The 12,396-nt window shown below is 39.4% G+C and overlaps 1 protein-coding gene across 1 annotated transcript; it reads left to right on the forward strand.

Moving 5' to 3' along the window:
- Positions 1 to 3,875: 3,875 nt before the first annotated feature.
- actc1a (actin alpha cardiac muscle 1a) lies at positions 3,876 to 8,353 on the forward strand. The gene is made up of 8 exons (XM_047387580.1): positions 3,876 to 4,031; positions 5,272 to 5,425; positions 5,536 to 5,664; positions 5,752 to 5,947; positions 6,035 to 6,196; positions 7,245 to 7,436; positions 7,827 to 8,008; positions 8,097 to 8,353. The coding sequence occupies exons 2-8, from the start codon at positions 5,297 to 5,299 to the stop codon at positions 8,238 to 8,240; spliced, it is 1,134 nt and encodes a 377-aa protein (XP_047243536.1). The 5' UTR covers positions 3,876 to 4,031; positions 5,272 to 5,296; the 3' UTR covers positions 8,241 to 8,353.
- Positions 8,354 to 12,396: the final 4,043 nt, after the last annotated feature.

Here is a 12,396-nt window from a genome sequence, read left to right on the forward strand (position 1 = left end):
GGTTTCTTCCTGTGAATCACTCAGGGTGGAATTAGTATAAAAGGCAGCTAGTTGCTTTCAGTGCGTGATGTTGGTGGTGTACACGACCAGCAGTTCAAAAATAAAGCTTAATGTAGCTTTATTTTATTGTCATACCTCTCCATTAAACATCAAATCCCCACTGGTCAAAACTGACATCATCCTTCTATAAAGATGACATTTGTAGAGTAGATATCTTTGCAGCTCCTCCAGAGTCTCTTCTCTGCATCTCTGGTTAATGATCTCATGCCCAGCCTGTCAGTATGGATGAACAGCCATGTTTTGGTAGGTTTGTAGCTGTGCCATACCCTTTCCATTCCCAGATGAGCTGGCTCTGTGAGATATCCAAAGCTTGGGATATTGTTTAATAACCTAACTCTGCTTTAAACCTTTCCGTTTCTATCACTAACCTGTCTGTGGTGTTCCATGGTTTTCATGTTTTTGTTTGATACTGTTCTTTAGCAAACTTCTGAAGCCCTCACAGAACTGCTGGGACAATTCAGGGGTGTTAGAGTAAAAGGGAGATCAAATTAATACAGATTTTTATATTCCTACAATATTTTGAAAACTGTATGTCATTTAATTTGCATTTAACTTACTTTGTGTTGGTGTATCACATAAAATTTCAAAATACATGTGAGTTTGTGGTTGTAATGTGACAAAATGTGAAAAGGTTCAGGGGTATGAATACTCATGCAAGGCATACAACATCTCCTTCAGCACACAGTTTGTTAAACATGTCAGCTGTTTGCAACAGGCAGGTGTGACTTTAAAAACGTCTGCTAGTATCATCAGAATCACTACAATAATTCATTTTTGACATTATTAGATTATTTCACTTTGTTCTTGGTGATACTAATCACTAAAGAGCAGCAGAATTAACTCATCAATTCAAAACCAGAGTTAAAACCAGCTATGCTGACGTTTAACTTTGCACAAAACATTACTATTGCCACAGATCAAACGGTGAACAGACCCCTGTCTGTGTTAGACAGACTGTTACGCAGCAGTTGATGCTAACAGCTGCCTAAGTGTGTTTATGTGTGGGAGGTTTGAAATACAGAGGAGGCAGCTGTCAAGACAGAAGGACTTCCTGCTTTACCTTATAAGGACGAATGTCCCTCAAAACCATGACCCATTTAGGAGCAATCAGCTTCATCCTGATAAAGGCCATGTGGTAAAGCAGAAATTCTACCAAAAAGTGCTTCTTTGAGTTGAACAGAGCTGTTGACAAAACACAGCACTGGTTTCATCCAAGGCTAATGTGATGTGGGGCTTTCTGCTTTGCTTTTATTAGTCAAAGCTTCACATTGATTTAACAAGTTAGAATTTAAAGCTGAACACTATCTGCTATTTCAGACCATCATGGAGCAAATAACTCCTGAAAGTGATTGGTCACACATTATCTCTAAAGCTGCTGCTGTAAACATTTAAATATAGAAGCTATGCTGTAGCCTTGGGAACAAGGACTAGTTAAAGGTATGACTGCATACAAACTATATGCATGGATCATGCAAGATTAAGAGACGTTTATCTGGCTTTGCTTGGACAAATATACAGCACCAGCCACAATAAATTGGACCCCCTGGTAAAGATGTGTAAAAATGTTCTATTGCAGCATAAATGTACAATCCCCGCAGTTCTCACTTTTGTCATAATCTTCCTCATTGCATGTGTTGGCGAGCTAGACACGAGTCCTTGTCTAGCCTCGTTTGTCACAGTTTCAGTTGTTTCAAACTTTTTAACTCTTGCTCTGACTAAATATGGTCGGGTTTAGGCAAGAAGCTTTTTTTATGCAGCAATTTTCACATTTGTGAAGATCAACACACATCTGTGTTACTTCAGTGGCAAGTTTACTTGGGTTTCAGTTTTTGAAGAGTGGCTATAGGAGAAGCTCCCCACCACTGAGTGCAAATTAAGGCTTTTAAAAATTCTGATTAACTAAAAAGGATTGTGTTTGCTTGCAAGGACAACGTAGATTCTTGTGCAGCTGTGCTTGTCACATATCCAGAGCAATAATTGCTCACATAGTTGTCAAGTTCTTGTTGCCATTTCAAAATTTATCAGTGTTAGACACATCATCCTTACTTCGAGGTGATGTTATTTTTCTTTTCCACTTTTGAAGAGGGCTGCACGGTGGCACAGTTGGTAGCACTGTTGCCTTGCAGCAAGAAGGTCCTGGGTCTGATTCCTGGCCGGAGGTCTTTCTGCATGGAGTTTGCATGTTCTCCCCGTGCATGCGCGGGTTCTCACCGGGTACTCTGGCGTCCTCCCACAGTCCAAAGACATGCCTGTTAGGTTAATTGGTTAATCTAAATTGCCCTTAGGTGTATGAATGAGTGTCTGCATGGTTGTATGTGTGTTGCCCTGCGATGGACTGGTGACCTGTCCAGGGTGTACCCTGCCTCTCGCCCATAGACTGCTGGAGATAGGCACCAGCTCCCCCGTGACCCACTATGGAATAAGCGGTAGAAAATGACTGACTGACTGACACTTTTGAAGAAGGTAAAATAAATTAACCACTAAGTCACATCATGTTTACTGTATACCCACAGGAAACAGGAAGTCATAGATTACCATACATAAAGTTTCTTGACCATAGGATCAACTAAAAAACTAGTTAAAGTAAGCATTTAAATGTGCTTCAGTTACATTTATTTTTATGGGAATTGCTAAGGGAGACAAAATATTGGTGATTTTGTTAAAAGCAACTATTTCTTTAGCCCCCTCCCCCCAAATAAATAAATATATTCAAATTAAAGTTGGGCTTTGCTGTTATGATAAAAAATAAAATTTTTAAACACTTTATATACATCTTTACCGGGGTGGGCAATAACTGATGGTGCTGAATTGTACAGTACATGCTGAAAACACAATCCTTTTTACATTTGTTTGAAAGGTTCCAGGACAAAAAATTATATTAGAAGGTAGTCCTCCCTAACTGTGTTGCATGTATGAGTATTTTTTTTATATTCAAAGGTACTACCATCATTTCAATGCATGGGATAGTTTCATTCAAGTAGGTTAATAGTGTTTCTTCCTGCACATTGCAGCACATGTCTTCAAATGGAATACTTCAGGGTGTCCGTAGAGTAAGGTGGAGACGGGGTATTTACTTTTGTCCAGCTCTCACGGTTGGCCTGATAGGGCTTCGGTAAGGGGACATAGGCACTATGCAGGCGGTACAAGGTGACGAATAAGGACCTTGTCATCTTTCTACCTTCAGTGTGGGGCGACGCACAGCTAATGGCACTGGCCGCAATCCATTTCCCTAAAAGGAGACACTGGAGCCAATGAGAGCTGAGAAGCGTCAGCCGTCGCTCCCCACATATGTCATAACAGCTTTCTGGAGGTCTGCCCCCCCCCCACACACACACATACACACACACACACACACACACACACACACACACACACACACACACACACACACACACACACACACACACACATACCATGACATGACACAATCAGACTGTCTCTGGCAAGTCTCCTTGGAATGCTCCTTAACTGCTTTACTCAAACAAGTTCTCACATAAAAATCATTCCCTGCAAACATCCACATCCCCAATTTATGCCACATAACTTCATTCATAAGGGTCTGAATTACAGCTCGACAAATTGAAGTGAAGATTTTATCATTCATGAATCCAAATTATTACATTAAAAATATATATTTATCCTAAATCATTACAAATAATAGTCACATACACCATAAAAGCTGCTATTTTTATAGTCCATCTTACCAATAAAAAATCCAATATGCTTCTGTTTATAGCTCATCAAGGACTTTCAAACTTCCTAAGAAAATGTCACTCCAGTCTGGAGGCATCCCTGACACGGAATCCACTTTACGCTGCTGTTTTGCTGAGCAACACTTAATTTGGACTTGCGTGAAGTCGTGAGCCCACCCACCAGCCCCCAGCCTCAGCAAGCTGAATCATATTTAAGGAGCCCCTCACACCCTTGCCCCTGTATCCCAGAGGAAGCTCCTGTCTTGTAGTAGCAGCTTGGTAAGTCTTTCTGCGGCTCAGAAGATACTAATACTGTAGCTGTAAAGCAGATGCAGAGTACTTTTATTTTTTTGCTGTTGGTTTCGTTTGTTATGTTAGATTGTTGGTATCCAAAACTGTAGAAATATGCGATTCTCAATTTAGCTTTAGGATGCAGGAAACGGGATGCTTGCTGTAGAGAAGGAAAATGCTGACAGTTTTTAATCCAACATTTTAAAACTGACTAGAAAACAAAAATTATCTTTGTACATTAATATCTTTGTGCATTCTGGTAGCATTCCTGACACTCATTCATTAAAAATATGTCTGAATGCTCTTTAATATCATATAGATTTTGTAATTTTGAAAACAAAGAAACAAGGAAGTAAATTTAACATTCAAATTGGTTTGGAGTAATTGTATTTTAAACCCAGGATTACTATTATTTCTTTTTTGGTATTTATTTAACATAAATTTAAATAATTTTCAGCAACTCTTACAGGGAAAGTAGTTTTATAAAACTGTAATCTTAGTTGTGCTACGTAAAATTAAATACATTTTCAGAACTTTACTTTACTCGTAAAAACAGAAAGATTTTTCAAACTGAACTGCATTGGCTAAACAGTTACGTATCCTTCTTCTCAAATAACTTCAGGGGAGTGATTTTAGACAAGTCAGATAGCCTCATCTGAATTTTAAATTATTCTTAAGCCTCATTTGCATTTTAAAAGTTTTGGTTTATGTTAAAAATGACCAAGCATCCAAAATCAGTCATTAACCTACAGCATCAGATGTTTTGTGTAATGGGGAAGTCTTAAACAGGGGCTGATGCATCCCAGATATCCTAGAAAGATCTGAGCACATGGTTTGGATCCAAACTGGAGTTTACTATGTGGCGACAGCTGAAACGAGACCCAGGCCTCCTGTGCCACTTGTCTAAAGACACACTGCATCAGCTGTGAACTGCTTTTGACTTAACAATGAGACACTCAGCAGGAGTTCAGGGTAAAGGGGGGATATCTTGAGGCTTAAAATAGATGTGGATGTTTGTTTAAGGGGATTGGGCTACATCCAGTTTTAGCTTTTCAGGCAGCTGGAGAACTTAAAGAGGAGATTAAAGAACTAAAGAGTGTCTACAGATCAAAAATAGTGCCACATTGTTTTACACAACCAATGCATTTCTTTTCCAGACAAAAAGAAAACATTTATTTTAACATTACATACTAATAGTCTGGGTGTGTTCCCATATTATCGGTTTTAGAGAAGGCCAACACAACAGACCAAACATGTGTGACGACGACGAGACCACCGCATTGGTGTGCGACAATGGCTCTGGCTTGGTTAAGGCGGGGTTTGCTGGTGATGACGCCCCCCGTGCTGTCTTTCCATCCATTGTTGGTCGCCCCCGTCACCAGGTGAGAGAACTACTATAAGCAAAAAGTTTCTCAATGATGTAATTCCTGTACACACATTCCTGTGTCTGTCTTCATCTTGAGAATCTGAAATTAATTTCTGTCTCTCATAGGGTGTGATGGTGGGTATGGGTCAGAAGGACAGCTACGTGGGAGATGAGGCCCAGAGCAAGAGGGGTATCTTGACTCTGAAGTACCCTATTGAGCATGGCATTATCACCAACTGGGATGACATGGAGAAGGTGAGAAATAAAAATAAAAATAAATCAACAGTAAATGTGAGGTGGAAAATCAAGAGTAATTCATGACACTTATTAATGCTTTACTAGATCTGGCACCACACCTTCTACAATGAACTCCGTGTGGCCCCAGAGGAGCATCCCACCCTGCTGACTGAAGCCCCCCTCAACCCAAAAGCTAACAGAGAGAAGATGACTCAGATCATGTTTGAGACCTTCAATGTCCCTGCCATGTATGTGGCCATTCAGGCTGTCCTGTCCCTTTATGCCTCCGGACGTACCACCGGTGAGTCTACCACAGATTACTCTGGAACATCACAGTAAAAGTAAACTTTACATTTTAGATTGAGAAAATGCTGTTTTTCCTTATCAGGTATCGTACTGGACTCTGGTGATGGTGTGACTCACAATGTACCAATCTATGAGGGTTATGCTCTGCCCCACGCCATCATGCGTCTAGATCTGGCTGGTCGGGACCTCACTGACTATCTGATGAAAATCCTGACTGAGCGTGGCTACTCATTTGTCACCACAGGTAAGATAATATTAACAAATTTAAAAGTAAAATCAAAGTGTGATATGGAGGTATCAAAAATAAATTTTTGTGAAAAATGTCATAATTTCATGGATGCATTTAAATTATAATGAGACAAGTTTTTAATTTGAAATAAATCACATTGCATTTCTGAACATCAATATTCTCTGTTTTACACTTAGCCTACACTGTAATGTGAGTAAATAAATGAAATAAAAATGAATGCAGAATTCTAATTTTAACTGATACAGAAATATCACTTATATTTTAAACCTGAGGACCTCAAATGCCCCTAGTCATAGCAAATCCCTTAGTTTAGTTAAAGACCAACAATGGAAGATGGATTTATAAGAAACATTTTAAATAGCATAAAAATGTCTTCAAGTGTCATTTCAACAAAATTTATAACCTAACTACAACGGGCCATAACAATATCCTTTGAACCAAAATTAATATAACTTAGCCTAAACTTTATGCCAAAAAAAGTCAACGATTTTAAGCTTTAAAACATTAGGTACTTAAAAGTTAACAAATTTATATTTCTTTATTTTAAACTACCCATTTTAAGCTAAAGTTTGCCAGCAGACTCCACTGTTTTTAGTGTTAGAGAAGTAGTAGCAAACAAATAATGTGTTTTTTTTATTGAATGTTTGTATGTTTTTCTAAAGCACTTTGTAATTGTTTTTAAACGGCTATTTCCCAAAAAAAATATATGGACTACAACATATAATGTTAGCTAGATATAATTGAGCTACTGCTCAAGATGAAGCCAGAAAACCTGTGCTAGCTATCATAAGCTAATAGTTATACCTGATTAGGTTTGCTTAAGTAGTAATATTATGTAACCAAGCTTTAAGCATTGTTACATTTTGTTTAATTAAAGTTCAACCTTTAATTAAGAGGATAAAAAACTGATTGGTGAGTAAATAATCTTACATTTACCACCAGTGCATTAAACCAATCATGTGATTATGTAGTTTATTTGAGTTTCATATGATGAAAGCATTGTGATGCTTTTTGACTGAATTGAGGTATTCTTTCTCTCCAGCTGAGCGTGAGATTGTGCGAGACATCAAGGAGAAGCTGTGCTATGTAGCACTGGACTTTGAGAATGAAATGGCCACCGCTGCCTCCTCATCTTCCCTGGAAAAGAGCTACGAGCTCCCGGACGGGCAGGTTATCACCATCGGCAATGAGCGTTTCCGCTGCCCAGAGACCCTGTTCCAGCCTTCCTTCATTGGTGAGCCAAAAACAGAAAAAGACCCAAACATCCACAGCCCTTTACAAAAAACCTGACAACTAGCAAATTAAGCTGTTTTGCTCTCATAGTAAAAAATATATATTTTAAGAAGATCTTGAAGTTACTATAAAAAATAAACACAATCTGCTATAGTTAACTTACTCATCCCCTATTTTACAAATATACATTTGTAAAAAGTTTTCATTGGTGAATTTCTGGTTTTCATATATATGAATGAATTAAGGGATCTCAGTTGCACCAATATATTACATACAGTATTAACATATAGCTGTTTAGGTCTTGGTTGTAAATTATTTTATTTCACATGCTTTCACCAAACTTTACAGTTTACTGTACAGGCACAAAACCTTCCTTGTCTAACCTTCCCAGGCATGGAGTCTGCTGGCATCCATGAGACTGCATACAACAGTATCATGAAGTGTGACATTGATATTCGTAAGGACCTTTATGCCAACAATGTGTTGTCTGGTGGTACCACCATGTACCCTGGTATTGCTGACCGCATGCAGAAAGAGATCACCGCCCTGGCCCCAAGCACCATGAAGATCAAGGTGAGCATGACTTTTTGTGAAGTTATTAACTGTTCCGATATACTTCTATGGTCTCTCACTTTCTTTATCTTCTCTTCTCTCCTTGCAGATCATTGCTCCTCCTGAGAGGAAATATTCCGTTTGGATTGGTGGCTCCATCCTGGCCTCTCTGTCCACCTTCCAGCAGATGTGGATCAGCAAGCAGGAGTACGATGAGGCTGGTCCCTCCATCGTCCACAGAAAGTGCTTCTAAACTGCCAATCTGAACCAAAACCGAAATAGTTTACTTTCCATGTCTTTATTTCTACTGTCTTGTGATGTATATACATGTACTGTTGTAATAAATAAATAGTTTTTTAAATGCAATCCAGAGCATTGACGTTTTTGTCTTGGTAATTCAATTCAATTCAGTTCAGATCAATTCAATTCAGTTCAGATCAATTCAATTCAATTCAATTCAAATCAAAAAACTTTATTTATCACCAGGGGGGCAATCAAAAGAGGTATGTAGAGCATACATAAAAGAAATACAAATAAAATACCGAAACAGAAAAAAAGTGCAGTATACATTAGCTTACATTAGCATAAGTTTTTTGTGCAACTAAAGTCCTGTGACGATGTGTTTGTGTATGTATACGAGGGGTGGGCATGTAGGGTGTGAATGTATGTTTTGGGAGGAAGAATGAATATGTATACTGTATGTATATATGAATATGAAAAAAACAAGAGTATTTGTTTAAGAGCTGGACAGACCTGGGCACAAAGGTAGCCCTACTCCTCTGTGTCCTGCAAGCCAGGCAGTGAAGTTGGCGACCCGATGGAAGCCACTCAAATGATGAGAAGAGGGGATGTAAAGAGTCTTGTATGATCCCATTCGCTAACCTGCATGTTAAATGTTCATAAACAGCAGACGGAGTCCTAAAGGGTAATCCAATAATTTTAGAACAGCCAGTGTCTAAAAGCAGATAATGTCCCTGGAGGCTGGTAGAATGGAACCAGCAAGTTATGGAAAAAGTGATAAAACTCTCAGTGAAGGAGTAGTAAAATATCTGGAGAATAGTCTTACTTACTCAAGAGGAATTGAGCTTCTTAAGGAGGTACTTCCTCTGGTGACACTTCCTGAGGATCTCCTTCGTGTTGCCGGAGAATTTCAGCAGACTGTCAAAGATGGTACCCAGGTATTTGTGCTCCTCTACAAGCTCTACAGGCTCTCCATGAATATATGTAGTGACTGCTGAACTCCTGAACTCAGCTTCAACTCCTCAACTCCTGAAGAGCTGATCCATAATGCTGTGGAAGGTCTAACAACAGGGACAGAAGAACTGTGTCATCAGCATATTTTGCCAGATAAGAGTTGGGCTGTGTTGATCTGCAGTCATCAGTATAAAGAATGAAGAGCAGCGGAGGAAGAACACAGCTCTATGGAGAGCAAGTGAAAGTGTAGAGTATGTCAGATAAGGTTGAGCTGACCAGCACTTTATGTGATCTGTGAGTTAAAAAGTCTAATACCCACAAGACCAGCTGGTCTTCCAAGACAAAGCGGGAGGAGAGTTTGTTGGCTAGGATGTGAGACTGAAGGGTGTTGAATGCAAACAATAGTCTAGCTGAGGACTTAAGAAGTTTAATATGTCTTGTCCAGGATGAATATTTTGGCGTCATCAACACCTCTGTTCATGCAATATACAAATTGCAGGGGATCAATCAGTGAGTTTATTACTCAGATGACATGCTGTTTAACAATTCTCTCCATAGCTTTCATCACGAGGGATTAGTTTAATTTCCATATCTTTATTTCTACTGTCTTATGATGTATATACATGTACTGTTGTAATAATGAATAGTTTTTTTAATGCAATCCAGAGCATTGGAGTTTTGTCTTGGTAAAGTTCTGTTTTGGTTGCCCCTATTGTTTAAAGCAATTTTAACTACTTGGTGGGTTTGGCAACACATCTCTTTAATTTAATTTCTAACAAGTGATTTAAAAAGACACAATTAAAAACAAACTCACACAATAATCTGTATTAATAGCTTTGCATAAATATATGCTATCAGCAATAATTTATTTTATTTAAATTGAGTTTTGGATTATTTATGTTATGTTCCAACCCCTAAAATGGAAATCTAGGAAGCACAGGGTGTAACACAAAAGTTTGAGAATAAAGCTAGCAACCAACAAACTGAAAACTACTGAATTAAACCCAGCTCAGCATAAACGACATTTAGTCTCACAAGTTCTGGGTTTCACACTGGACTTCACAAAACAGAATGGAAGCAATGAACATCAGAGTCTTTAAACCCGAAACAAAAAACAAAAAGACCCCCTTCTGACTGAAAATAAAAACAATTCTTATCTAGCAAAACCAAAGTACTATGCCTAAGCTCCCTGGCTGGCCACAAACTGAAAATGGCAGATAACCCCTACCAAATATCCCCTCTAAAACAAAATATTTTAATTAAAACATTTCACCAAAACAAGAAATCTAACCACAGAATTACTGTCAGACACTCAGTACACAGGATTAAGTTTCACAGTCAACCAAATCACAGATGCCCAAGGGGAAGGGGTGTGGCAATGGATGACCGAAGCTGTTCATCAAGGTGTCACAACAGGCCTGCAAGCAAACAAAAGACAGAAGCTCTCTTTTAGCGAGAGCCCCAAGATGTCAATGGACATAACATTCTCCATGAGAATAAACCTGTCACAAAAACATCAACCCCTAATTTTCCACTACACAGATTGTTTCAAATTACATCCTAGACCATGCATCGGCCACAATATTGTCTACTCCTTTCTTGTGTCTGATGTCGAGATAATGTTGAGCTAGTAGGGTCCGGAAAATCAGTCTCTGGTTGTGGTTGTACATGCGGTTTAGAAACACCAAAGGATTGTGATCCGTATAAACCACAACAGGGTCTGTACTAGAACCAACATAAAATTCAAAATGCTGAAATAAAAGGAACATTGGTAAAGTCTCTACCTCCACCTCTCTCTGATAGAATAGTTAAGCTGATGCTGCTTGAACTTATAGGAGAAGTTGGACACAGGGTGCCTGATGCCATCACATCCATGTAGTAGGAGCACCGCTCCAGTTCCAACAGCATTTGCATCCACCTTCAACTTGAAGGGCTTGTGGAAGTCAGGAGCTGCTGATATAGGAGCGCTGCAAAGAAATTTAGCATGTTGATGTTCTGAGGTTCAAAGGAAAGGCTTCTTTGGACTATACATGTGGGTTAGTGGAGTTACCACCACTGAAATGTTCCAACAGAAACATCTGTAATGACCTAACTTGAAATGACCTAACATAACAATAATCTAACTAGATGACCAGTTCGTTTGTTTTTTTTTTTTTTTTTGGGTTGTGCATTCATAACCCAAAATTGTGTCAAACAAACAAAATATTGTACTACTAATAGCAACTACTCCAACACCTGTGCCCTATACAGGTCCTTCTCAAAATATTAGCATATTGTGATAAAGTTCATTATTTTCCATAATGTCATGATGAAAATTTAACATTCATATATTTTAGATTCATTGCACACTAACTGAAATATTTCAGGTCTTTTATTGTCTTAATACGGATGATTTTGGCATACAGCTCATGAAAACCCAAAATTCCTATCTCACAAAATTAGCACATCATTAAAAGGGTCTCTAAATGAGCTATGAACCTAATCATCTGAATCAACGAGTTAACTCTAAACACCTGCAAAAGATTCCTGAGGCCTTTAAAACTCCCAGCCTGGTTCATCACTCAAAACCCCAATCATGGGTAAGACTGCCGACCTGACTGCTGTCCAGAAGGCCACTATTGACACCCTCAAGCAAGAGGGTAAGACACAGAAAGAAATTTCTGAACGAATAGGCTGTTCCCAGAGTGCTGTATCAAGGCACCTCAGTGGGAAGTCTGTGGGAAGGAAAAAGTGTGGCAGAAAACGCTGCACAACGAGAAGAGGTGTCCGGACCCTGAGGAAGATTGTGGAGAAGGGCCGATTCCAGACCTTGGGGGACCTGCGGAAGCAGTGGACTGAGTCTGGAGTAGAAACATCCAGAGCCACCGTGCACAGGGGTGTGCAGGAAATGGGCTACAGGTGCCGCATTCCCCAGGTCAAGCCACTTTTGAACCAGAAACAGCGGCAGAAGCGCCTGACCTGGGCTACAGAGAAGCAGCATTGGACTGTTGCTCAGTGGTCCAAAGTACTTTTTTCGGATGAAAGCAAATTCTGCATGTCATTCGGAAATCAAGGTGCCAGAGTCTGGAGGAAGACTGGGGAGAAGGAAATGCCAAAATGCCAGAAGTCCAGTGTCAAGTACCCACAATCAGTGATGGTCTGGGTGCCGTGTCAGCTGCTGGTGTTGGTCCACTGTGTTTTATCAAGGGCAGGGTCAATGCAGCTAGCTATCAGGA

This window comes from Girardinichthys multiradiatus, chromosome 15, assembly GCF_021462225.1.
Source record: "Girardinichthys multiradiatus isolate DD_20200921_A chromosome 15, DD_fGirMul_XY1, whole genome shotgun sequence".
Classification (NCBI taxonomy): domain Eukaryota; kingdom Metazoa; phylum Chordata; class Actinopteri; order Cyprinodontiformes; family Goodeidae; genus Girardinichthys; species Girardinichthys multiradiatus.

Excerpts from the sequence above, each read along its gene's own strand:
- actc1a (XM_047387580.1), top strand. The coding sequence starts at position 5,297 with ATGTGTGACGACGACGAGACCACCGCATTGGTGTGCGACAATGGCTCT. Across the intron at positions 6,197-7,244 it reads CTACTCATTTGTCACCACAG|CTGAGCGTGAGATTGTGCGA; the intron begins GTAAGATAATAT and ends CTTTCTCTCCAG. Across the intron at positions 8,009-8,096 it reads CAAGCACCATGAAGATCAAG|ATCATTGCTCCTCCTGAGAG; the intron begins GTGAGCATGACT and ends CTCTCCTTGCAG.